Genomic DNA, 26082 nt, shown 5'->3' with positions numbered 1-26082 from the left:
AATCTATAAATGAAAATTTGGGTGAGTTTATTCTGAGCTAAAATGTGAGGACCATGGCCTGGGGCCTTTCTTCCCAAAGGAAGAAAGGGCACCGAAGAAGTGGGGTGCACAGAGTGGTTATATACCCCCAAACAGGATGTTTCACATAGGATTGAAATGTCCCTTTTACAATAGTCGCGAGACTGCTCTGTCGGCACAGCGACTGATGGACACAGCAGGTAGGTCTGCTGTCTCGGTGAACACAGCAGGGTGGCAGGTCTGTTTCTTCCAGCTGGGTGATCACAGGTGAGCTGGATGGTCAAAGTTGAGTGCAGCAGTCAGTTCCTAGCCTAAGGAAAGATGCTTATCCTTAAGGAAATGCCAATGTGGGGGGAAGTTGCACCTTTATCTTATGGCCGTTTGTTTCTTGCCATAGTAAATGTTTAAAGTAGATATGCATGCAATGCATGCTCAATGGCCACGGTCAGGTCCTTTTGGGAAAAAAAAACAAAGTCAGGCCGAATTAGGTTTACACCAAACGGCTTCCTCATGTACTCCAATGTATCCTATTGCTTGCCATTTCTATTTGTCAGTCCTTACAGTTTCAGGATGAGAACTTCCCACTATAAGACCAGAAAAGGACTCCTGGAGAGGAATGGGGAGTGTTCCCCACCAAAGAGCTGAGGCTGGGGAAAGATAGTTTTCTGTGTTTCTGCCTTGTAGGTGGGCCGATGCTGAAGTCGACTAGACTCTAGCAATTCTGCTTTGAAGATGGAGCACCCACTAGGTGTAACAAGGTGCCCAGCTATGTGTGGGTTGGTGAGACAGCAAGAGCCAGGCCAGCTCAAAGTCAGAGGCTCAGTCTTCTAGTGCTGGGTCCACTTGATGCTCAAGGTCAATGCCAAGCCTACACCATTGCCCAGAGGGCTCATCTCTCAGACACTTCACGTGCTGAGTGCGCTTCTCCACTGTCTAGTCCGTAGTTATCTAGCAACCTTGGTGAGCATTCTTGTTAAGTCTAATTGTCTGTACTCTCTTGGTGTGGACCTTTTTTGGTCCCTCTGTGAAGTCTAGCACCCAATACAATTCCTGATAGTCTTGGTGATTATTACCGTCCTTGTCTGGTGTCTTATTTTACTTTAACATTTCTTAACATTTCACTGTTAACTATAATGATGCTGTTAGGTTAACTATAATAATGATCTTTGCCTACCCAAAGTTTATAAAAATATTCTTTTATTCCCTAGAAGCTTTATGCTTTTAAACACATCAGTTTACATCTGAAATTAATTTGTGTATGTCTTATTTTTGAGAGTTTAGCTAAACTGCTCCATAATATTGCTGCCTCAGCTCTGTTCTGTGTGGCCAAGTGGCCTGCAGGGGCCTTGAACTGACACCAGCCCCTCCATCTGGCAATGCCCCAGATAATAGGCTGTGGAGTCACAATAAATCCAAGTTCCTGATATGACTTCCCCAGTGGCCCTTGTGATAAGCAGTCTCCCCTGCCTCCTAGAGCCTTCCTCTTGCACACCCCTTACAAAACACCCCCCCCCCCAAACTTACCAAAGCTCTGCTCTTTTGGAGTTTGAATTGACCAAGCCAGCCTTAGTCCAGGAACCCCAAAGCACTCCACCCACAGACCCTAATGAAGGCACGTGCCCCGGGTTCTCCTGTGCTCTCCTGCCTGCACCTTGCCTTGACCTCGTGACAGAGCCTATGGGACCTGTGAGACTCTATCAAGTGGACCAACATACTCATTGTGGGAGTCCCAGAAGTTGAAGAGTGAAAGGGGCAGAGAGAATATTTGAAGAAAATTGGCTGAAAACTTCCCAAATTAGATGAAAGTTGTGAATATAAACATCCAAGAAACTCAACAAAATCCAAGTAAGATAAACTCAAAGAGACCCACACTGAGACACATTATAATCAAACTTTAAACAGTCAAAGATAAAGAGAGAATCTTGAAAGCAGCAAGAGAGAATGACTTGTCACTTAGAAAGGTCCTCAATAATCTATCAGCAGATTTCTCATCAGAAACTTTGGGGGCCAGAAAGCAGTGGGCCAATATGTTCAAACTGCTAAAAAAAAATAAAATAAAATAAACCAAAAAACGTGTCAAAACTGAAAATCCTGTATCCAGAAAAACTGCCCCTCAAGAGTGAGGGAGACATTAAGATATTTCCAGATAAACAAAAGCCAAGGAGTTCATAATGACTGATGACTGGTCCTGACCTGCAGGAAATGCTAAAGGGAGTGCTATAGGTTGAAATGAAAGGACAATAGACAATAACTCCAAGTCATATGGAGAAATAAAGATCTCACTAAAGGTAAATACATGGACAATTATAAAAGGTAGTATTATTGTAGAGTGGTTTACAGTTGAACTTTTTGTTTTTTATATGATTTAAGAGACTAATGCAATTAAAGAACAAAAGCAATAATTAGTGTATACCCTAGTATTACCATTACATTGTTTTGTAACTCCAAATTTTGTTTTCTACATAACTTAAGAAACCAATGGATTTAAAAAATTTATTAGTTTATGTTTTGAGGTGTACGCTGGGTAAGGATGTAATTTTGTGAAATCAAAAACCAGAAGAGGTAGGGATGGAGTTGTAAAGGAGGATAGCTTTTGTATGATATTGAACTTAAGCTGGTATAAATTCAAATTAGATTATTATAACTTTAGGAAGTTAAATGTAATCCCCATGGTAACTATAAAGAAAATGGCTATAAATATACACAAACGGAAATGAGAAAGGAATTTAAACAATTCATTACAAAAAATTAACTAAACACAAAAGAAGACAGTAATGCAGAAAATGAGGGACAAAAAAGCTATAAGTTATATAGAAAACAATATGGAGAGACCATATGTTAGGCCACGTATTAAGTCTCAATACTTTTTATTTTATTTTCTTAAAGATTGGCACCTGAGCTAGCAACTGTTGTCAATCTTTTTTTTCTGCTTTTTATTCCCAAATCCCCTCAGTACATAGTTACCTGTTTTAGTTGTGGGTCCTTCAGTTGTGTCATGTGGGACACCACCTCAGCGTGGCCTGATGAGAAGTCCCATGTCTGCTCCCAGGATCCAAACCCAAGAAACCCTGGGCTGCCGCAGCAGAGTGCACAAACTGAACCAGTCGGCCATGGGGCTGGCCCCTCAATACATTTTAAAAGATAGATACATCAAAGTGTCTTCTCTGACCACAATGGGATGAAGTTAGAAATCAATAATAGGAGGAAAACTTGAAAATTCACTAAATTGTGGAAATTAAACAGCACATTTTAAACAACCAATGGCTCAAAGGTGACATCACAGGGAAATGAGAAAATACTTAGAAACAAATGAAAAGAGAAGCACAACGTATCAAAACTTATGGGATGCAGCAAAAGCAGTTTGAAGGGGAAAATTTATAGCTGTAAATGTTTACATTAAAAAACAAATATCTCAAGTCAACAAACTAACTTTACAACTTAAGGAACTAGAAAAAGAGCAAACTAAACCCAAAACTAGCAGAAGGAAAGAAATAATAAAGAACAAAGATAAAGAAAATAGAAAAACAATAAATAAAATCAATGAAACCAAAAGTTTGCTTATCAAAAAGACCAACAAAATTGACAAATCTTTAACCAGGTGGATGAAGAAAAAAGAGGAGACTCAAATTACTAAAATAAGAAAGCAGGGACATTACTACTGATTCTACAGAAATAAAAAGGATTGTAAGAGTACTATGAACAATTATGTGTCAACAAATCAGATAACCTATAAAAAATGGACAAATTCCTAGTAACACAAGACCTACCAAGACAAAATTAAAAAAAAAAAATGAAAAGAAGAAAATCTGAATAGACCTACAATTAGTAAGGAGATTGCATCAGTAACCAAAAGTCTCCAGACAAAGAAAAGCCCTGGACCTAATGGCTTCAGAGGTGAAGGCTACCAAACACTTAAAGAAGAAAAAAATATCGGTTCTTCTAAAATTTTTCCAAGAAATTGAAGATGAGGGAACACTTCCTAACTCATTTTAGGAGGCCATCATTACCCTGATACCAAAGCCAGACAAATATATTACAATCCTTTATGGACATTGATGCAAAAAACCTCTACAAAATACCAGCAAACAGAGTTCAGCAACACATTAAAAGGATTACACACTGTGATCAAGTGGGATTTATTCCTAGACTGCAGAGTTAATTCAGTGTATGAAAACTGAACAATGTAATATGCCACATCAACAGAATGAAGGGGAAAAAGCACATGATTATCTCAACTGATGCAAAAAAGCATTTTACAAAATTCAATGACCTTTCATTATAAAAACACTCAACAAACTAGGAATGTAAGGAAACTGCCTCAACATAATAAAGCCATACATTATAAACCCACAGAAAACATTATACTCAATGGTGAAAGACTGTAGCTTTTCCTCTAAGATCAGGAACAAGACAAGGATGACCACTTTCACCACTTCTATTCAACAGAGTACTTGAAGTTCTAGCCAGAGCAATTAGGCAAGGAAAAGAAATAAAAGACATCCAACTGGAAAGGAAGATGTTAAAATGATCTCTGTGTGCTAATAATTTGATCTTATATGTAGAAAAACCTAATGATTCCACAAAAAAACTGTTTGAACTTATAAATGAAGTCAGCAAAGTAGCAGGATATAAAGTCAACACACAAAAATCACTTGCATTTCTGCATAAACAATGTTAAAAGGAAATTACAAAAACAGTTCCATTTATAATAGTATCAAAACTATTACTTTTATAATAAACATATTACTATGACTTAGGAATTAGCCAAGGAGGTGAAAGATTTTTACAATGAAAACTATAAAACATTGCTGAAAGAAATTATAGAAGACATAAATAAATGGAAACATATCCCATATTTGTGAATTGGAAGACACTATTGTTAAAATGTCAAAAACCCAAAGTAACCTACAGATTCAATACAATCTCTATCAAAATCCCAATAACTTTTTTGCAGAAGTAGAAAAATCCATCCTAAAATACATGTGGAATTTCAAGGGACCCTGAATAGCCAAAACAATCTTGAAAAAGAAGAACAAAACTGCAGGACTCACAGTTCATGATTTTAAAACTTACTACAAAGTTATAGTAATCAAAACAGTGTGGTACTGGCATAAAGACAGACATATAGACCAATAGACTAAAATAGAGAACCCAGAAATAAACCCTCGCATATGCAGTCAAATAATTGGGTGTGTGTGAGGAAGATTGGTCCTGAGCTAACATCCAGTGCCAACCTTCCTCTTTTTACTTGAAGAAGATTGTTGCTGAGCTAACATCTGTGCCAGTCTTCCTCTATTTTGTATGTGGGACACTGCCACATTGTGGCTGGATGAACAGTGTGTAGGTCTGTGCCTGAGGTCTGAATCTGTGAGTCCCAGGCCACCGAAGTGGAGTGCACGAATTTAACCTCTATGCCACTGGGCTGGCCTCATAGTCAAATGATTTTTGACAAGCGTGCCAAGACCATTCAATGGGCAAAGTACTGCCTTTTCAACAAATGGTGCTGGGAAAACTCAATTACCTAAGAACATATACAAAAATCATCTCAAAATGTAAGTCCTTAAACAGTAAAACTTGTAGAAGAAACCAGAGGACAAAGCTTCACAACATTGGATTTGGCAACAATTTTTTATATAGGACACAAAAGGAACAGGTAACAAAGAAAAAATCAACAAATTAGACATCGTGAAAATAAAATGTTTTTTTAATGGAAAGAGAATCTTTTTTTTGCTGGGAAAGATTCACCCTGAGCTAACATCTGTTGCCAACATTCCCTTTTTTTCTTTCTCCCCAAAGCCCGTGTACTTAATTGTATATTTAGTTGTAAGTCCTTCTAGTTCTTCTATGTGAGCCACCACCACAGCATGGCTACTGAGAGACGAGTGGTGTGGTTCTGTGACTGGGAACTGAACCCAGGCTCCAAAGCAGTGAGAGTGCTGAACTTTAACCACAAGACCATCAGGGCTGGCTAGAAAATAAAACTTTTGTGCATCAAAAGACACTGTCAATAGTGTAAAAAGCAACCCACAGAATGGGAAAAATATTTGCAAATCACACATCTGATAAGGCATTAATATTCAGAATATATAGAAAATTCCTAAAACTCAACAAAAAAGTAAACAAATCAATTCAAAAATGGATAAAGGACTTGACTCAACATTCCTCCAAAATGATATATACATGGCCAATAAGCGCATGAAAAGATGCTCAGCCTCACTAATCATCAGAGAAATGCAAGTCAAAACTACAATGAGATATCACCTCACACCTATTAGGATGGTTACTATAAAAAACACAGAAAACAAAAAGTGTTGGTGAGGATGTGGAGAAATTGGAGCCCTTTTGCACTGTTGGTGGGAACGTAAAATGGTACAGCCATAGCGAGTGATGTCAGCATTATGGTGGCATAAGATGTCCCTCCTTTTTGTTCCCCATATTAACAACTAAAATTTTTCATCCATCCATGAATGAGAGTGCTTCTGTGGGTGGGATCTAGCATCATACACCAAGGAAACCAAGAGGAGCACCACCTGCCTGTGCATCATTAGACAGACCTCTGTATGGGCTGAGGAATGAGCAGGAGCCTGTGGCCCAGCCTCAGCCCCTCTTGGCCACAGTAGAGGAACACCTGGGAAGCACTGACCTGGGCACACACTGATGGATGAAAGAGCATTTGTAGACACCTAGGCTTCCTGAGGAGAGATTACGGCACTCTGCTGGAGGAAAAAAAAGCAAGTTTGGACACATTGGAGAGGGTAAGTAGAACTTTGCCAGTGCCACCTCTCCCTCAACTGAAATATGGAGTGGCAACCTTGCCCATCAGGAAAAGAAGAGAAGTGAGTGTCTGGCTTGACCAGGCATGCAGGACAGTGCTGGAGAAACCAGTTTCTCTCCCACAACACTGGGAGTATTGAGGTGGAAACTCCACAGCTAGAGGGACAGGGGAGATCAGGAAAGAGGCAGATAAGACTATCAGAAGGCATTAAAGCGACACAGTTTCTGCTGTCTGCATTGTGGACTCCAGGAGGAAGCCTACCCTCAAGCTGCTGAGAGAACCTCATCCAGGGATCCCCTACCTGCCTGCGGGCACACCCAACGTCCTGAGTGCCAGACTCACACCTCCCCCGCTATGAGACCATCTCTGTGAGCACACTCCCAAGGGTGGTGATGTGAGTGAGCTCCAGCAGACCGGGAGTGCGTGCAGAAAACAGGGCAGGACCCATGGACAAGGGAGAAACAAAAATTGAACAGTAGCACCACCATCAGGAAAACAAAAGAGAAGCTTCCACTAGCCAGCCTGGTGAGGTAACGTTGAGAGAATACGTACAAGTTTAAGAATTCCGCCACAAGAGGGAGCAAGAAGCGTGAATCAGCTGTACTTGTACATGGTAGAAGAAAGGCCCAGATACACGCACAACCAATGAAAAGCATCTCCCACTTGAAGGCAACCAGTAAAGACTGGAGGAGGTGACACTCACTTCAGATGCAAGAACAGAAACACAACACTCCAAGTAACACAATCACGGAAATATGACGTTACAAAAATTTCACAGTGATCCTCCAGTAACTGAACCCAAAGACAAGAATTCTGCAGTTTCCCAATAAAGAATTCAAAATTGCTCATTTGAGGAAATTCAATGAGCTACAAGGAAACACAGAAAGAAAATCAACAAAATCAAGACAACAAGACATGAACAAAATTAGAAATTTAACAAAGAGATACAAATCATAAAAAAGAAGCAAAAGGAATTCTGGAGCTGAAGAATTCAATGAATGAAATGAAAAATGCAATAGAGAGCATCAACAGCAGGATAGACCAGACGGAAGATGGACTCAGTGAGCTAGAGGATAGGAACTTTGAAATAACTCAGTCAGAGGAGAAAAAAGAATAAATAACGAGAAAGAGCAGAGAAAGCTTACCTGATCTTTGAGGCACCATCAAAAGAAAAAATATCAGAATCATTGGAATTCCATAAGAGGAAGAGGTGGCAAGGGGAGCAGAAAGTTCATTTAAAGTAATAATAGGTGAGAACAACTCAAGCCTGGGGAGAGAGTTGGACGTCCATGTTCATGAATCTAATAGATCACCCCATTATCTCAATTCAAAACACTTTCTCCAGGACACATTGTAATTAAACAGTCAAAAATCAAAGACAGAATCCTAAAAGCAACAAGAGAAAGAAGATTATAACCTACAAAGGAACACCTATTGTGCTTCCAGCAGATGTTTCAGCAGAAACCTTACAGGCCAGGTAAAAGAGGAATGAAGTATTTAAAGAAAAAATTTCCAGCCAAGAATACTCTACCTGACAAAGTTATCCTTCAGGTAAGAAGGAGAAATAAAGACTGTCCCAGAAAAAAAAAGAATCTGAGTTCATCACCACCAGACCTGTCTTACAAGAAATGCTTAAGAGTTCTTCAATGATTCCATGAAAAAATTGTTAGAACTAATAAGTGAATTCAGCAAATTCTTGTCAGATGTTGAATTTTCTCAAATGCTTTTTCTGCATCTATTTAGAAGAGCACATGATTTTTTTCTTTCATTCTGTTAATGTAGTGTATCATATTCATTGATTTGTGTATGTTGAACTGTCCTTGCACCCCAGGGATAAATCCCACTTAATCATAGTGAATTATCCTTTTAATGTGCTCTGAATTAGGTTTGTTGGTATTTTATTGAGAACTTTTGCATCCATATTCATCAGGGATATTGGCCTGAATTTTTCTTGTAGTCTCCTTATCTGGCTTTGGTATCTTTTTTTAGTTTCTTAAGACAGGGGCTTAAGATGATTAATTTGAGATCTGTCTTCATTTCTAATACAGGTATTTTAGTGCTATAAATTTCCCTCGCAGCCCTGCTTTACCTGCATACCACATAGTTTGACATGTTGTGCTTTCATTTTCATTTAGTCTACACATTTTTTATTTCCTTTGAGATTTCCTCTTGACTCATGAATTATTTAGAAGTGTCATTTAATTTCCAAGTGTTTAGAGATTTTCCTGTTGTCTTTCTGTTATTGACTTCTAGTTTGATTCCATTGTGTTCTGAGAACACAGTCTGTATGACTTCAAATGGTTTAAATTTGTTGAAGATTACTTTATAACCCAGGACACGGTCTACCTAGGTGGATATTTCATGAGCACCTGAAGAGAATGTGCTGTTGTTGGGTAGAGTGTTCTCAATATGTCAGTTAGATTTTGTTGCTTGATTGCTTTGTTCAGATCTTCTATATTATTACTGATTTTCTGCCTAGTAATTCTCTAGGCCAAGTTGCCAAGAGAGGGTTTTTGAAGCCCCCATTTTAATTGTAGATTTGTCTGTTTTTCTCTTTAGCTTTATCATTTTTTGCTTCGTGCATTTTGAGGCTCTGTTTTTGGTGCATACACATTTAGGATCATTTTGTCTTCTTGGCGGATTGACCCTGTTATTGTTATTAAGGTCCCTCTTTGTCTCTAGTACTTTTATTTCTGAAATCTACTCTATTGGGCATTAATATAGCCATTCCTTTTTTTAAAAAAAGAAAAAGAAGAAGAAGAAGAAGAGTTTTGCTTTTGATTAGCATATTTCAGCCACGTACACTTATGGCAATTATTGATAGGTTAGTGCATATTATGTCTGCCAGCATTTGCTTTCCTTTTTTTCCTGTTTTTTTTTTCTTGTCTCTGTGGGGTATTCATACATTTTAAGTATCCATCTTGATTTATTTCTAGTGCTTTTGAGTATGTCTCCCTGTGTAGTTTTTACAGTGTTTTCTCTGTGTATTACAATGCACATGTGTGACTTATCACATCCACTGGTGTCAACGTTCTACCACTTCGAGTGAAATGACAAAAACCTTGCTTCCATGTAGGTTCCCAGTTTTAAATATCATTGACTTGAGTATCAGATGATATTACAATTTTGTCTCAGTTATTAAATATGATTTATAAAACTCATGAGGAAAAATATAGTCCATTATATGTACCCATATTTCTGCTCTTTCTTTCTTCATCTTTCAAGTTTCTTTCTTTTATAATTTTCTTTCTATTTCAATAACTTCCTCTAGCCAATCTTTAAGCAGAGGTCTTCTGTGACAAATTATTTTAGTTTCCATTGTCTGAAAATATCTTTGTTCCCTCTTGATTGTTGAAGCATAGAGAATTTGCAGTGGACAGGTTTTTTTTTTTCTTCAGCACTTAGAAAATGTGCCACTCGTTTCTGGTCTCCATGCCTTCGAATGAGAGATCCATTCTCATATAATTTGAATGGTGTTCTCCTAGAGGTAATGTACCATCTGTCACTGGCTGCTCTCAAGAATTTTTCTTTGCCTTTTGTTTTCAGAGGTTTAGTTATGATGTATCTCTTGGTTTGGGTTTATCGTGTTTGGGATTTGCTCCACTTCATGAATTGCTAGATTTGTGACTTTTGCCAACTTTGGAGTTTTCAGCCATATTTCTTGATATGCTCTTTCAGCTCCACTCTTCTTTGCTTTTACTTCTGGGACGCTGATGGTATTATTGTCTTACAGGTCCCTGAGGCTCTATTTATTCTTTTTTTCTTCAGTCTATGTCTTCTCTATTGTTCAGATTTAGTGAATTCTATTGTTCTGTCCTCAAGCTCACTGATTCTATGCTCTGTCATTTCCACTCTACTATCGAGCCTACCCAGTGAGGTTTTTTATTTCTGTTATATTTTTCAGTTCTATAATTTCCATTTGGTTGTTTTTTATAATTCCTGTTTCTTTGCTGAAATTTTACATTTTATTTGTTTTATTGTTTCAAGATAATTTTTAATTGTTTGTGGAAGTAATTTTGTCATGACCAACTTAAAATTGTTGTCAGATAATTCCAACATTTGATTCAACCTGGTGTCGGTGTCAGTTGATTATCTTTTCTCACTTAAGTTGTGATTTTCTTGGTTCTTGTCATATTGGGTGGTTTTCTATTGTTAGGAGACTCTGGGTCCTATTTAAATCTTTTATTTTAGCAGACAGTTACCCTGTTCTGTTTAGCATACATGTCCTGGCTTACTTTTGTGGGTAGTGGTTCCAATGACAATTTAATTTTTAGAGGCTTTGTGGTGTCATTTTGGTCTACTTAACTGGTGCCACTGGGTCTCCCACTGGTCCTGCTGGTGCTGCCTGAGGGGATAAAAGAGTCTCTCTTTGGGAGAAGGGGTTTTTTATCCTGCAGGGACAAAGAAGCTTCCTGTCCTGGTGCTTGTGGTGGGATCTCTCCTGTCTGTGGAGACAGCACTACAGGCCCCGCGCTTGTTCTGGTGAGGCCTCCCCACTCCCACCAGTTACCCTAGCCACCTAGTCTTGGGGCAGAGGAGGGGCGTCCCTGGCTGATGAAGAGAAAGAGGCTGCCCTTGCAGTGTGCTTGTTGTGGCAGGAAGCCCTCTACTTGTCACCCCGTGTAGCGCCAGGTCTCTGGGTGGGCAAGGAGAGCACTTCCCCTTGCTGCTTACTGCTAGCAGGCCTCCCTTGTTGGTGGCACTAGGTTTGCCTGGGTTTGTTGGAGGGACTTCTGTTTGATCTGTGGGAGCAATGAAACTACCTGGGCTCTTGCCTGTTGCTAGGCTGGGTCACCTTCTTTTGTTGGGTGGGGACATTTAAGACATCCTACCTCTGTGTTGTTTTTCCAGTCATGGGGTTCCAAACCAGTTCATCTTCTTCTTACCACATTTTAGAGTTCTCTTTAGTTATTTCTGTGGTTTATAGTTGTTGTTATTCAGAGGAGCTAGTCAGAAACAGGTCTACGCCATCTTGTATGGACCTGAAGTCTATGTGTTAACTTTTTAAGAAATCACTACACTGTTTTCCAAAATAATGGTCCCATTTTACATTCCCAACAGCAGTGTATGACAGGTCCAGTTGCTCTCACCTGCTTGCCAACTCACAATATGGTCAGACTTGTAACTTTTAGCCATTCTAGTGGGTGTGTAATGATTCTCATTGTGTCTTTAATTTTCATTTCCCTAGTGACTAATGATGCTAAGTATCATTCAGGTGTTTATTTGACATTCGTATACCTTCTTTGGTGAAATGTCTTCAAATCTTTTGCCAAATTTAAAAAACTGAGCTGCCTTATCACTGAGTTGTAAGAGCTTCTTTATATTCTAAACACAAGTGCTTTGCCAGATGTTTTGCAAATAATTTCTCTCAGCCTGTGGGTTGCCTTTCTATTACCTATTCAATGCCTCTTGAAGAACAAAAGTCTTTAATTTTCAAGTCCAATTTATTAATATTTCTTTTACGGTTTATCCTTTTTTCCCCCTGCTTTTTCTCCCCAAATCCCCCCAGTACATAGTTGTATATATTTTTAGTTGTGGGTCTTTCCGGTTGTGGTATGTGGGACTCTGCCTCAGTGTGGCCTGACGAGCGGTGCCATGTCCGCACCCAGGATCTGAACCAGAAAAACCCTGGGCTGCCAAAGAGGAGCACTTGAACTTAACCACTCGGCCATGGGGCTGGCCCCTGGTTTGTCCTTTTTCTGACCTATTTAAGAAATCTTTGCCTAACCCAAAGTGAATTGGTCTTCTATTGCTGCTGAAATTATCAAAAACTTAGCAGCTTAAAATAACAAAAATGTATTATTTTATAGTCAGAAGTCAGTAGATCAGAAGGTCTGGTGGGCTTAGATGATTTCTTTTCTCTGAGTCTCACAAAGCCAAAATCAAGGTGTTGACTAGCCTGGCCTTTATCAGAGCCTTCTGGGAAGAGTCCATTTCCTAGGTCAGTCAGGTGTTTAGCAGATTCTAGTTTTCTGTTGTAGGACTGAGGTCCCTGTTTCCTTGCTGGCTGTCATCTAGGGCCAACCTTAGCTCCTAGAGCCCTCTCTCCAGTTCTTGCACTTAGACCCCTACATCACAGAGCCAGCATTGGCATAGCAAACCTTCATGTTTGGAGTTTGTTATCCCCCTTCCGCCAATTTCTCTTGCCTCCAGCCAGAGAAAGTTCTCTGCTTTTAAAGATTCCTGTGATAGATTGGGTCCATGGCCCACCCAGATAAGCCAGGATAATTTCTTCAATCTTTTTTTGTGTGTGTGAGGAAGACTGGCCCTGAGCTAACATCTGTGGCCAATCTTCCTCTTTTTGCTTGAGAAAGATTGTCACTGAGCTAACATCTGTGTCAATCTTCCTCTATTTTATGTGGGATGCTGCCACAGTGTGGCTTGACGAGTGGTTCTAGGTCCACACCCTGGATCTGAACCTATGAACCCTGGGCTGCTGAAGTGGAGCACACAAACTTAACCACTACACCATCGGGCCAGCCTTCAATCTTAAAGCCTATAACCATGATCACATCTGCAAAGTCTCTTTAGCATTTAATATATTTATAGTTTCCAGGGATTAAGGTGTGGACGTGTATACACAGGGGAAGGTGGGGGTGCTATTCTACCTACCACACAAGCTCACTAACGTTTTCTCCTTTGTTTTCTTCTAGAAGTTTTATAATTTTAACTCTTACGTTTAGTTCTCTGTTTTACATATATATAGTGGTAAAATACACATATTGTTATATTTGTTATGTTTATATTTTGAGTTAATTTTTATATAGAGAGGAATAGGTCAAGGTTCTGTGTGTGTATGTGCGTGTTTATCTATGACAATGCACTTGTTCCAGCACTATTTTGGGGAAAAGATTATCCTTTTCCCATTGACATCCATGGCATCCTTAAAAAAAGTCAATTGAAAATATATATGTGGGTCTATTTGTCAATTCTCTATTCTGTCCTAATCATCTATTTGCTATCTTTATGCCAATTCCATAGTCTTAATTATTGTAGTTTTATAAGTCTTGTAATAAGGTTAAGTCCTCCAACTTTGTACTTCTCTTTGAAAGTTATTTGGCTTTTTAATTATTTTTTTATTGAGGTCACATTGGTTTATAACCCTATATAAATTTCAAGTGTACATCATTATATTTTGACTTCTGTACAGACTGCATTTTGTCCACCACCAAGTGTTATCTGTCATTGTACACATGTGCCCCTTTACCCCTTTCGCGCTCGCTCTGCCGACCCCCTTCCCCTCTGGTAACCATCAATCTGATTTCCGTATCTATGTGTGTTTGTCTTCCACATACGAGCGAGGCCATATGGTAATTGTCTTTCTCTCTCTCACTTATTTTGTTTAGCATAATACCCTCAAGGTCCATCCATGTTGTTGCAAATGACAAGATTTCATCTTTTATGGCTGAGTAGTAGTATTCCACTGTGTGTGTGTGTGTGTATATATATATCTATATATATATATATACACACACCACATCTTCTTTATCCATTCATCCATTGATGGGGACTTACGTTGCTTCTGACTCAGCTATTGCGAATAATGCTGCAACAAACATAGGGGTGCATATATCTTTTTGACTAGTGTTTTCATGTTCTTTGGATAAATACTCAGAGGTGGAATAGCTGGATCATATGGCATTTCTATTTTGAATTTTGCTTTCAAATCCTTTGCATTTCCATATAAAATTTAAAATTAGCTAGTTAATGTCTATGAAAAAAAATCCTGCTGGCATTTTGATTGGGATTACATTGACTCTATAGATCAACTTGGAAGAACTGTGAGCTTAATATTGAGTCTTCAAACTTCTGAACGTCATGAATTGTTCCCTCAAAATTCATATACTTAAGCCCTAACCCCCATGTGTATGTGGGGATAGAGCCTTTATAAAAGTAATGAAGGTTAAATGAGGTCATAAGAGTGGGGCCCTAATCCAGTAGAACTAGAGTCCAGGCAGGAAGAGGAAGAGACACCAGGAGTGCACATGCAGGGAAGAGGCGATGTGAGGACATGGTGAGAAGGCAGTCATCTCCCAATAATGCCAAGGAGAGAGCCCTTGGGGAAAGCAAACCTGCAGACACAGTGACCTTGGACTTCCAGCTCCAGAACTGTGAGAAGGTAAATTTTGGCTGTTTAAGCCCCCGTCTGTGGAATTTTTTATGGGGCCCTAGCTGACCAACATAAACATGATACAGCTCTTTGACTCACACAGGCTTTCTTTAGTATCTCTAAGCACTATTTTATAATTTTCAGTTATGAGTGCTGCATATCTTTGGTCAAATTTATCCCTATTTCACATTTTTGATGCTATTACAAATAGATTTTAAATTTCATTTCCTTGCACTTATTAAACTTTTTTTAGAATAGTTTCAGATTTATAGAAAAGATGCAAAGATAGTACAGAGTTCCCATATACCCCAAACCCAGTTTACCTTATTGCTAACATCTTACATTATCATGGCACATTTTTCACAACTATTGAGCCAACCATGGTACAATATTGTTAATGAAACTCCATACTTTATGTGGGCATCACGAGGTTTTCCCTAAAGACATTTTTCTGTTCTTGGATCACACCAGGATGCCACATTTAGTTTTTATGTCTGTTTGTCCCCTCTGGTCTGTGACAGCTTCTCAGACATTCCTTGTTTTTGATGACCGGCAGTTTTGAGGAGTCAGGTATTTTGTAGAATGTCTCTCACTTTGGGTCTGTCTGAGGTTTTTGTGGTTGGACTGGGGTTATGGGAGGACCGGAGGCGGAGCACCATCCTCCTCACGTTGTATGGTGAGTACACCAAATCGTGACTGACGTTAACTTTCCCCTGTCTGAGGCAGTGTTGCCAGCTTTCTAAACTGTGAAGCCACTTTTTGCCCCTTCTTCTCTCTACTCTTTGGAAGTAAGTCGTTAATTAAGTACAGCCCACTCTCAAGGTGGGGGGAATTAAGGTACATCACCTTGATGGGGAGTATCTACATAAATTAATTGGAATTCTGTACAGGAGATTTGTCTCTTCTCTCTCATTTGCTTATTTATTCAATCATTTATACCAGTATGGACTTATAAAAATATATTTTATACTTTGGATTTTAATCCAATACTATAATAATAAAAAAAATTACTTTTTTTTTTTGGAGGAAGACTAGCCCTGAGCTAACATCTGCTGCCAATCCTCCTCTTTTTCCTGAGTAAGATTGGCCCTGAACCATCTTCTTCTACTGTATATGTAGGATGCCTGCCACAGTGTGGCTTGTCAAGCGGTGCCATGTCTGCACCTGGGATCCCAACCAGTGAGCCCTGGGCCACTGAAGTGGAATGTGCAAACTTAACTGCTGTGCCACGAGGCTAGCCCCAGAAAAAATTATTTTGTTCAAATTCTCCAGCTTTGGCCACTGGGAGATTTTTCAGGTTGGCTTCTGTCCCTTTGATAAGTCTCTTTGACATTTAAAATTTTTTTTAATTCTGAAAAAAATATATAAAACTTATCAACTTACCCATTTTTAAGGATACAGTTTAGTAGTGTTAACTATATTCAGGTCATTGTGCAAAAGACTCCTAGAACGTTTTCCTCTTGCAAAACTGAAACTATTTCCATTGAACAACCCCCTCTTTCTCCCTCCCTGCAGCCCTGGCAGCCACCATGGTACCTTCTGCTTCCATGAGTCTGACTATTCCAGGTATCTCACGGAAGCAGAATCGCACAGCATTCGTCTTTCTGTAACTGGCTCACTTCACTTAGCATAATGCCCTCAAGGTTCATCCTTCTTTTTAAAGACTGAGTAATTTTCAAGGGGCCGGCTCCGTGGCCGAGTGGTTAAGTTCACACACTCTGCTGCGGCAGCCCAGGGTTCAGATCCTGGGCGTGGACATGGCACTGCTCATCAGGCCACGTTGAGGCGCATCCCACATCCCACAACTAGAAGGACCTGCAACTAAGATATACAACTATGTACAGGGAGGGTTTGGGGAGATAAAGCAGAAAAAAAAAAAAAAAGATTGGCAACAGTTGTTAGTCCAGGTGCCAATCTTTAAAAAAAACAACAAAAAAAGACTGAGTAATTTTCATTTGTACGTATAGAACACATTTTCTTTATCCATTCTTCCCTTGATGGACATCTGGGTTACTCCTCTCTTGGCTATTGTGAACAATGCCACAATGCACCTAGGTGTGCAAATCTCTCTTCAACACCCTGCTTTCAATCCTTTTGGATATATACCCAGAAATGGATTGCTGGATCATGTGGTAATTCTGTTTTTAATATTTTGAGGATGCTCCATACTGTTTTCCATAGTAACTGTAATATTTTACATTCCCACTAACAGGCACAAGGTTCCAATTTTTCCACATCCTTGTCAACACTTGTTATCTTCTGTTTTGTTTCCTCTGACTTTGTGGGTTGGATTTGAATGCATTTATCGCAGCAGCCAGAGACGCACCATTTAGATCTCCCCCAGGAGAGTCTGATGCAAGCAGCATAGTTGGTTGACAGTCTCCAGCTCCTGCACTTCAGATCCAGAGGCCTTTGTGCCCAGGCCACACTCCCCCTCGGCTGCTCACAGCCAGACCGAGCAAGGCAGGAGTACAAAGCCAGGTCATATCTGCCCAACTCTGTACTCTTTCTAGGCTTTTTCTAATAGTCATCCTTCCTTCCTCTTCTCTCTGCACAGAGAAGTTCAGGTGTCAGACCTCAAGGGCAGCCTGCAGGCTCCCGCCACCTACGCTGCTCCCTCTCCCTTTACCCTTCACGTATGTTTCCTCCAGTAAGTTCTTGCACATCTAACTGCAGCTTGGCATTTGCTTCTTTGACACACAGGATTTTGGGAAGAAGTGAAATTAGATGTTTAGTTTACTGTCTTAATACAGAAGTCACTATTAAGTTTTTGTGTTCTTTAAAGATTACAAATTTCAAGTTTCATTAACTATGGGAGAACAAATTACTTCTAACACGTTTATTATCTGAGAGAAAGTTTGTTTATTGTTCTGATTTACTGAAACTTAAAATATTCCATCAAATTACCAGGAAAATCCAGATAGCAGAATATATAACATTGTCCATTCCTTCAAGAGGTCCCAAATAAGTTTTACAAGGCCATAGAATGATATATATATATACTATGCCATTTAAATCACTTCTACCTTCTATACGTAAGAATTCAAGTATAGAAATAAACTCTGTCGTGCTGCGGTAACATTGTAACTGTCCCCCAACATGACTGCCTAAGTGTTTAAGGTTAAGTGTGAATATTTCTGTGAGGTCTCAAGTCACTTGATGAATTAATCACATTTCAATTTTAGACCAAAAGCAGCATATAATACATGCACCTGAAGGAAATTTCTTCACTGTGTCTCCGTGTGTGTGTGTGTGTGTGTGTGTGCGTGTAGGGGGCAAATATACACCAGGTGAAGGCTGACTGAGCCACACTGATAACTGAATGTTAGAAGTCTGCTGTCGTTGGTAATACAGAAACATACACAGTCTTCGTGTTCAAGGTCTTCATGGGAATTTCTTCTGTAATTTCTAGAATGGAAAGAAGAAGTTTTTAGAAAACCAATTTTCTACCTATTCTGGATGAATATTTAAAAAATGTTAACTGCCTGTGTACTAAGGAATTTGGCCTCACCCTAAGAGAGGTCTGACCTTTGTCCCAGCTCCTTGGGGAACCTCGAAACCCTTGGGATTTCCTGGGTGATCTGAGTGTCGTCTGTTATTCTCACCTCAACACACGTGATAGTTTATGCTAATGAGATGACTCAGGGTGGGGCCTGTCACACCAGAAAGACCAACCATATGACTCAGGGTGGGAGCTTTGGGTCATGCAGTATCATCTGAGATTGAAACCAGCCACGTGGGCAATGGATCAGTCATGCCTACGTAATGAGGCCTCAACACAAAACTCCGGACACCAAGGCTCAGGTGAGCTTCCCCAGTTGGAAATACGCTGTACACACTCTCAGGACCAGGAGGAGGTGACACTGTCCATGACTCCTTGGGGAGAGGACAACCTGAAGCTCTGCATTGGTACTCCTCCCAGATTCACTCTGTGCATCTCTTCCTTTGCCTGGTTCTAGGTTATATCCTTTCCCTATAAATCATAGTAGTTGTGAGTTTAATAGCTTTCAGTGAGTTCTGGAGGTCCTGCTAGCAAATTTTCAAACCTGAGGGTGGTTTTGGGAAACCCTCTGAACTTGCAGTTGCTAGAAGGACAGTGGTCTTGTTCAGACTCTTCCCTCTGAGTTTGTAGTTGGACCCTAACTCCTTACAACTGGGGTTAGAAGTCTTGGGCAGACTTCTGGAGGACTGTGTCCTCAACCTAACTAACTCTGGGTACTGTCCAAGATGTCCCCAGACCCCGCCCCAAACAAATACTTTCTATGTCTACAGAAAAGACCTAGAAGCCATGGGCCCAGCTTTGTGGTTTCTAATATTAACTCCCTTGAGAGGAAGGACGGCCATTCCCAGGTCTGGATAAGCCCAGGACACGTTGCTATGCCAGAAAGCAAGAAGTTATCAAAGGCTGAATGCCCGTGTTGAAGAACACAGGAGCCAATATGGCCAAAGATAAAAGATTTGAGCGTTCAAAAGTATAACACAAATGCGACTGATTAAACCACACTGAATACATAAAAAGCTCAAAAAGAAAGAGAGACAAAGAATGAGAAAAGAAAAATTTAAAAAGTTCTTTGCCTACTGTGGGGCATCTTGCTTCTAGCCAGATCTGAATTCAAAGGGAAGGGAACAACTTTCTCTAAAAATGGCTCTTGTCCTAGCAGGAGTCCTGGATGTGAAAATACCCTCAAAGCTGCCTCCTTAACAGATGACTACAGAATCTGAGATGACATTAAGAATCTAGTGGAACAAACAAGAAGGCGTCAGTGAGTTTCTAAAACTGTAAGCATTATGTGATCCTTCTAACTTACCAAATTATTAATATTTTATGAAACACAATTTTGAGAGGAAAAATACAATGAAAATGAGGCTAGAAATACCAGATTGGGAAATGATACTGGATTGGCTTCTTGGTAATCCTGGGTGACTGACATAACCTTCAAACCTCTTACCTACTAAATTTTTGCACAGTCAGCCTCAGAGCAGTCAGAGGTAATGAGACAGTGCAGATAAGGCTGCTTTGTGAATCATAGGTAGTATTACTAACATCAACTCATACAAACGTGATTCTACCTCTGATCAGTTTCAACCAGGTGCCTGCACCCGCACAGAACAGGTGAGAGACGGTAAGAGTTCTTCACTTCCACTGCTCTCCTGCACTTGGTGACCAGCAGATTTGAGGGATAAGAAAGAGGACTTAAGAATGTCTTTCAAGTGTTATACAATCTTATCAAAACAGGAAGCTATGTATACAGTTGAGCTTTACTACCAAACCACAACGAAACAGCCAAGTGTGATGGAGGGAGAGTGAAAAAAGCCTTCTGATAGAATGAAAGCTTCGTGGACACACCTGGAAAGAAAGCTAAGGACTGGGACAGGAAGGATCTTGTGTGTGAAGCTAAACAGTCTGAAGTATTAGAGAATGGGGAGCCCTGGGGGTCCTGGCAGGGGAACATCATGAAGGGAATGTTCATGAAGACAGTTACGGTGGAGGAATATGGGCTGCAGACAGGCTGTTTCGACAGACAATGAAGCCCCAAACCAGTGAGGGTAAGGAGACAAGGGGGAGTCACTGAGAAGAAACCTGAGCACTGTGGTTGTGTCTCATTACAGAGAGGAACCCAAGTGGAAAGCAGGCTTTAGTTTTCAACAATATAGCAGAAAGTTTTAACGTACAATAAAACATTAATTTGTAAAAAAAAATACATAGCTAAGCAAGGGAAGAAAATGAGGGAAATCCATAGAGGCCAAAAGTTATGAATCTCAAGAGTTACCTGAACATTAAGATTTTCTGGTGGTCCTGGTGGCTTAAACTTATTAGCACTAAAAGGCTAGCAAGATAAGAAAAAGCCTAGGGTCTACCAAACTGGGAAGCCTGACAAAACCCCCTCAAAAAACTGGGGCCTTAGGAACCATGGCAAAGGGTAAATTTCAAAAAGATCCTTCACTACAGAGAAGAACAGTTAAGAGAGCGTAGGGGGTTTGACATTGGCCTTCCAAGAGACATGCTGCCCACATTCTAATTCCTGGAAACTGTGACTGTGACCTTTTCTGGAAAAATGGCACGAGGACAGAAGAGTAGGAGGCAACGTGACCAGAGGCAGAGAGCAGAGTGATGCAGCCACGAGTCAAGGAGCGCTGGAGCCACCAGAAGCTGGAAGAGGCCAAGAACGGATCCTCCCTAGAGCCTTCAGAGCAGATACGGCCCTGTTGATGCCCTGGTTCCACTCTGACCTCAGAAACGTGAGAGAACGCGTGCCTGTATCTCAGGCCCCTCAGTGTATGGAGATCCACAGTGCCAGCCACAGTAAACCAGGAAGAGGACTTGCCTCACTCAGCCTTGTTTTGAGTAGAGGTAAACAGCACGTGTCCCCAGGAGAATTCTGGTGCTCACACATGACTGGGGCCAGAACTTTCTCAGCACTCTCTCTGTAGCCCAAAATAATTGAGTTTAAATGGGGCCTGGGTTGACAGTGTCCCCAAAGAACTAGAGAAATGCTCCTTTAAACTGAGATTCAACAGGAACATCACAAAACAAACGGTCAGAATCAACACTGTCAGAACTCCAGAAAACAGTCAAAGGTTTATGGCAACGAGTGAATGTGAATCAAGGAAAAGGTGACTTGAAAAGGGTAGGACAGATCTGTAGCATTCTCACTTGCACCTGGCCCAGGCCCCCAGCTTGGCGGTGGACTTGAAGACAGCAGCCCATGTTCCTGGTGAGGGACCCTGGTCTATGTCTCTTCTAACCTGGGGGCTCCCTGAGGGCTTACAGAAGGTGCTTGTCTCTGTTTTGCCTAACACAGAACTCAGTCGGGGTGAAAAAGCAGTGGGCTTTGCTTGAAAACACTGTAAGGCAAACAGAAAGCTACAGCTGCCTGGGGCAAAGGTTATGGCTGAAACACACCATAGACAGCTCAAGGTCTGAGAGGCAAAGCAGAGGAGTCTCTGTGGACAGTTAGGGCATTAAAAAGGGGCCATATATACTGGACAATTAACGAGCCACACGCATGCCCAGGGCAGGGTGCATACACAGACAAGACCTGAGAAGACCCCAAGCTTTCGCTTCTGAAAAAGGGAAAAAGCTATTCTGATCAGATTTGGCTGATCTCCAGGCTTGGTGCAAATAGGAGGTGAAGGCTGAGGCAGAGCTGTGAATAGCCCGGCTGTGCCCAGGGAGCACCCAGCACAGAGCCCCTGCAAAACCTGGGGAGTGGGTATTCTGTTTTCAAACTTTTAGCTCCTGGAGGTCAAGGAAAATCTCTGTCAAAACAGTAGCTGAGCACAAGCTAAAGGAACAGAGAGTTCAGTGACTACACACAACCAGGAATAGAGTCTTTGCAAAAGTAGTTTGGAAAAGTCATAAAACAAATGGACGATTACAGCCTTTGACAATCAAAAACAGCAAACCCTGGGAGGGGGAGAACCTGATTTCCAGAGTTACCACATTGTAGTATTCAAATGTCTAGTTTTCAACCAAAAAAATCACCAGGCATACAAAGAAACAGGAAAGTATAGCCCATTCACAGGAAAAAATAAATAGAATCTGTCCCTGAAGAAATGTAAATACTAGAACTTACTAGACAAAGACTCTAAATCAACTGTCTTAAATGGAAAACCACAGACCCCTGGAAATGCCAACAGAAACCAGGGACAAAGAACCAAAAGAAACCGAGAAAACAATTTATCAACAAAATGAGAATGTCAATAAAGAGAAATTATAAAAAGGAACCAAATAGAAATTCTGGAGCTGAAAAGTAAAATAACTGAAAAAAAGTCACTAGAGGGACTATACAGCATATTGGAGCAGGCAGAAGAACCAGTGAACTCGCAGACAGGACATCTGAAATCATCCACCTGAAGGAGCAGAAAGAAAAAAGAATGAAGAATAGTGGATAGAGCCTACCGGCCCTGCGGACCACACGTCAAGTGGACCAACATGCATGTGACGGGAGTTTCAGAAGGAGAAGAAAGAAAGGGCCAGAAGGAATACTGGAAGATTAAATGACAATCTTGAAAGCAGCAAGAGAGAAGAAACATACTAAGGAAATCAGTAAGATTAACAGCCACTTTCTAATTGAAACCGAGGAAGCCAGGGGCAGTGGGATAACATATTTAAAGTGCTAAAAGGAACAGCTATCAACAAGAATTCTCTATCTGGCAAAACTATTCTCCAAAAACTAAGGAGTAATTAAGACATTCCCAAACAAACACAAGCTGAGGGAGCGCACTGCCACTAGGCCTGCTCTCCAAGAAGTGCTGAAGGGACCCTTCAGGTTGAAACGCAAGGACGCTACACAGTGATTCACAGCCGTATGGGTGTTGCATTTTTGGTTTGTAACTCCACTTTTTGTTTTCTACATGATTTTTTAAAAAGATAATATATAAAACAATTAAAAATTTATGGTTTTGGGCAAACCGTATGAAGACGTAAAATCTAACAAGAATATCAGTAGAGGAAGAGCTGTATAGGAGCAGAGTTTTATATGCTATTAAAGTTAAATTGGTATCAATTCAAACTAGATTGTTATAAATTTAGGATGTTAATTGTAACCCTCGTGGTACACACTAATATCTAAAAAAAAAAAAAAACCACAAAAGGAAATGAGATGAGAATCAAAACAGCACACTACAAAAAAGTCAACTAGACACAAAGGTGGCAGTGGATGAAGGAAATGAGGGGCAAAAAAGGCATAAGACTGACAGAGAAAATCCCAGCAAAACGGCGGAACTCCTTCATCAGTCATTACCTTTTTTTAACCAGAGCCTAAAGCACCTGAGGGAAAGGAAACACCCAACTCGAGCCCCCTCTAGCCTTCCTTTCCCACATCAGGAGGAAAGAGAAAAGGCTGAGAAACACCTGTGAAGGCCACAGCCCAGGGCCAGGCTCACGGAGACGGAGAACTAAGCGTAAACTCTCTAACACTTCCTGCTTCCTTCAGCCTGCAGCTTACCACAGCGCCGGATGGGTGACAGGGATTACAGCCGAAAGAACAGGCGCAGCTCTGACAGTATTTAAAAAAATTCCCTAGGGAAACCACAAGACAAGAGAGGAGGCAAAAACAAGGGCTCCAGAGGAGATTGTGGCCTCTGACACCCACAGCTACAGCCAACAACAAACACAGCCTGACTACTGCCAGATAACATAAACCTCACAATAAAGGCCTGGTCACCCCAGTTCTTCTCCTCAATACATCATGTCTGGCTATCAGCAAAAAATTACAAGGTATTCTAAAAGGCTAAAAACACAGTAGGAAGAGACAAAGCAAACATCAGATGCAGACTCATATGACAGAGATGTTGGAATTACGGACCAGGAATTTAAAATAACTAGTGTTAATACCCTAAGGGCTCTAACGGAAGAGTGGACAACATGCAAAAACAGATGGGTAATTAGGCAGAAAGATGGAAACTCTAAGAAAGAATTAAAAGGAAATGCTAGAAATCAAGACACTGTAACAGAAATGAAGAATGCCTTATATAAAAAAATCTATGCCTAGGCTTATCATAGTCAAACTGCAGAAAATCAAGATAAGACGTAAATTTGGAAAAGATAACATCCGGCAATTTTCCACCCGTGCTGGAAGACACAAATCCTGGTTCAGAAAGTCCAATACATCTCAGGCTGTGAGACTATAAATAAAAGGATGGGATGGTAAAATGTTTCCAGTGGGGATGACAAGAAGGACGGCTATAAACAGAAAACGCAGATCTCACCAAGGGCCGCTGTTTGGGGAGGGGTTGCAATGGCAGCAACATTAAAGTGAACACGTGTGATATCTTTACAGGACAGATTATAGAACAGAATGCAGAGGGGAGGGCTAAGATGTCAGAGAGAAGCTGTGAGAAGAGCCACAGAAGCTGACGTCGCAGAGTGGATGATGGAAAGGGGAGGCCGAGAGAAGGAGAAAACAGGTCCTTGCAGACACCAGCCTATGCCTTGGTAAGGTCCTGGGTCAGAGTTTTGAGTCTCTGCTTTCTGGATTATGAAATGGGGCATATGCTGACCGATGACCTGGCGCTTCACATTCTTATGTAACTCATTGAGGAAATGCATGTGAGCATGCTTTATAAGCTGTAAAGGTTGAGGTACAATGTCATTTATAAGTTCCCTTCAAGCTATTATTTTGCAATACTGTGATTATTTTGATTCTTGGGGAAGAGAACAATTTTAGGATCAGCAAATATGCTAATTTACCTAAAACAACATAGCAACATACCAACATAATTCTTAGGTTATTTCCAAAGCAAAAAGTAACCATCTTTTTAATTATTATTATTTTTTTAACATTACAGTATGGCCAATTTCTGAAGAGCAAACAAACAAAAAAAGTAACAGTAGTACTCTCTCACACACATAATCTACAGTTGGTCAATGGTATCAAATTGAAATTTCAACAAAAGAAAAACAAAATGAAAAAAATTTAGTATGTTTTATAATCTCCTCACCATCCGTTTGAGTCTCATTCAGAAACAGCTTTAATTTCCTGCTCCGAAGGCCAAACACCTTGGCTGCTTCATACAGAAGACCCTGGTGGGTGAGTCCACTCTGCCCAAGTGGGTTTTCAAGCAGCAGAGTGCCCACTGTTCCCATTAAACACTCTACAGAAGAAAGAACAAACTGGATTAAATCCTAGAGTTCACCCCCTTGCTACTGGATACCTAGGCAGGGCTGCAGACAGCACTAATGGCAGAGCTAAAGGCTTTGAAAGCCAGCCGCGGAAACAGGAGCACGAGTGGGGCAGCTGTACAGTCAGCAGATGCAGCCTTAAACAACCCACAGAGGGAAAGGGGAAGGGGAAAAAGAAGAACCAACTAGTATAAAAGTCCAGCAGCTTGGGGAAGAGATATTCAGCAAGCAGTCAAATGAAGAGCCCAAAGGTTTCAGCAACAAAGTGCAAACGAGGACCCCAAAATACCCAGAAAACATAAACGTCAATCTAGTCTGTTGATCAAGACCTGACTTACATACAACAGTTTTCAGAACACTTTCCAAGGAAAAAAAACAAGGCAAAATTAAAATGTTTTGGTGGGGTCAGACTGGTGGCACAGCGGTTGAGTCCGCATGGTCCACTTTGGAGGCCCAGGTTTGCCGATTTGGATCCCAGGCATGGACCTACGCACCACATGCCAAGCCACGCTGTGGCAGGCGTCCCACATATAAAGCAGAGGAAGATGGGCA

The 26082-nt window shown here is 40.7% G+C and overlaps 1 protein-coding gene across 1 annotated transcript in view; it reads right to left on the bottom strand.

The window, feature by feature from the left end:
- Window positions 1-17745: 17745 nt before the first annotated feature.
- LOC124233905 (isoleucine--tRNA ligase, cytoplasmic-like) overlaps window positions 17746-26082 on the bottom strand; it is a 77606-nt gene continuing 69269 nt past the window's right edge. The window contains exons 33-34 of the mRNA XM_046651193.1: window positions 25350-25502; window positions 17746-18311 (exon numbers count right to left, since the gene is read on the bottom strand). Of these exons, the coding sequence (XP_046507149.1) occupies window positions 18229-18311; window positions 25350-25502 (236 nt within the window). The 3' untranslated portion in view covers window positions 17746-18228. The remainder of the gene's footprint in view (window positions 18312-25349; window positions 25503-26082) is intronic.

The sequence above is a fragment of the Equus quagga genome, unplaced genomic scaffold (genome assembly GCF_021613505.1).
Source record: "Equus quagga isolate Etosha38 unplaced genomic scaffold, UCLA_HA_Equagga_1.0 270_RagTag, whole genome shotgun sequence".
In the NCBI taxonomy this organism is placed as follows: domain Eukaryota; kingdom Metazoa; phylum Chordata; class Mammalia; order Perissodactyla; family Equidae; genus Equus; species Equus quagga.
Note: the sequence above shows the minus strand (reverse complement) of the source record. Positions and strands in the feature narration are given on the sequence as shown.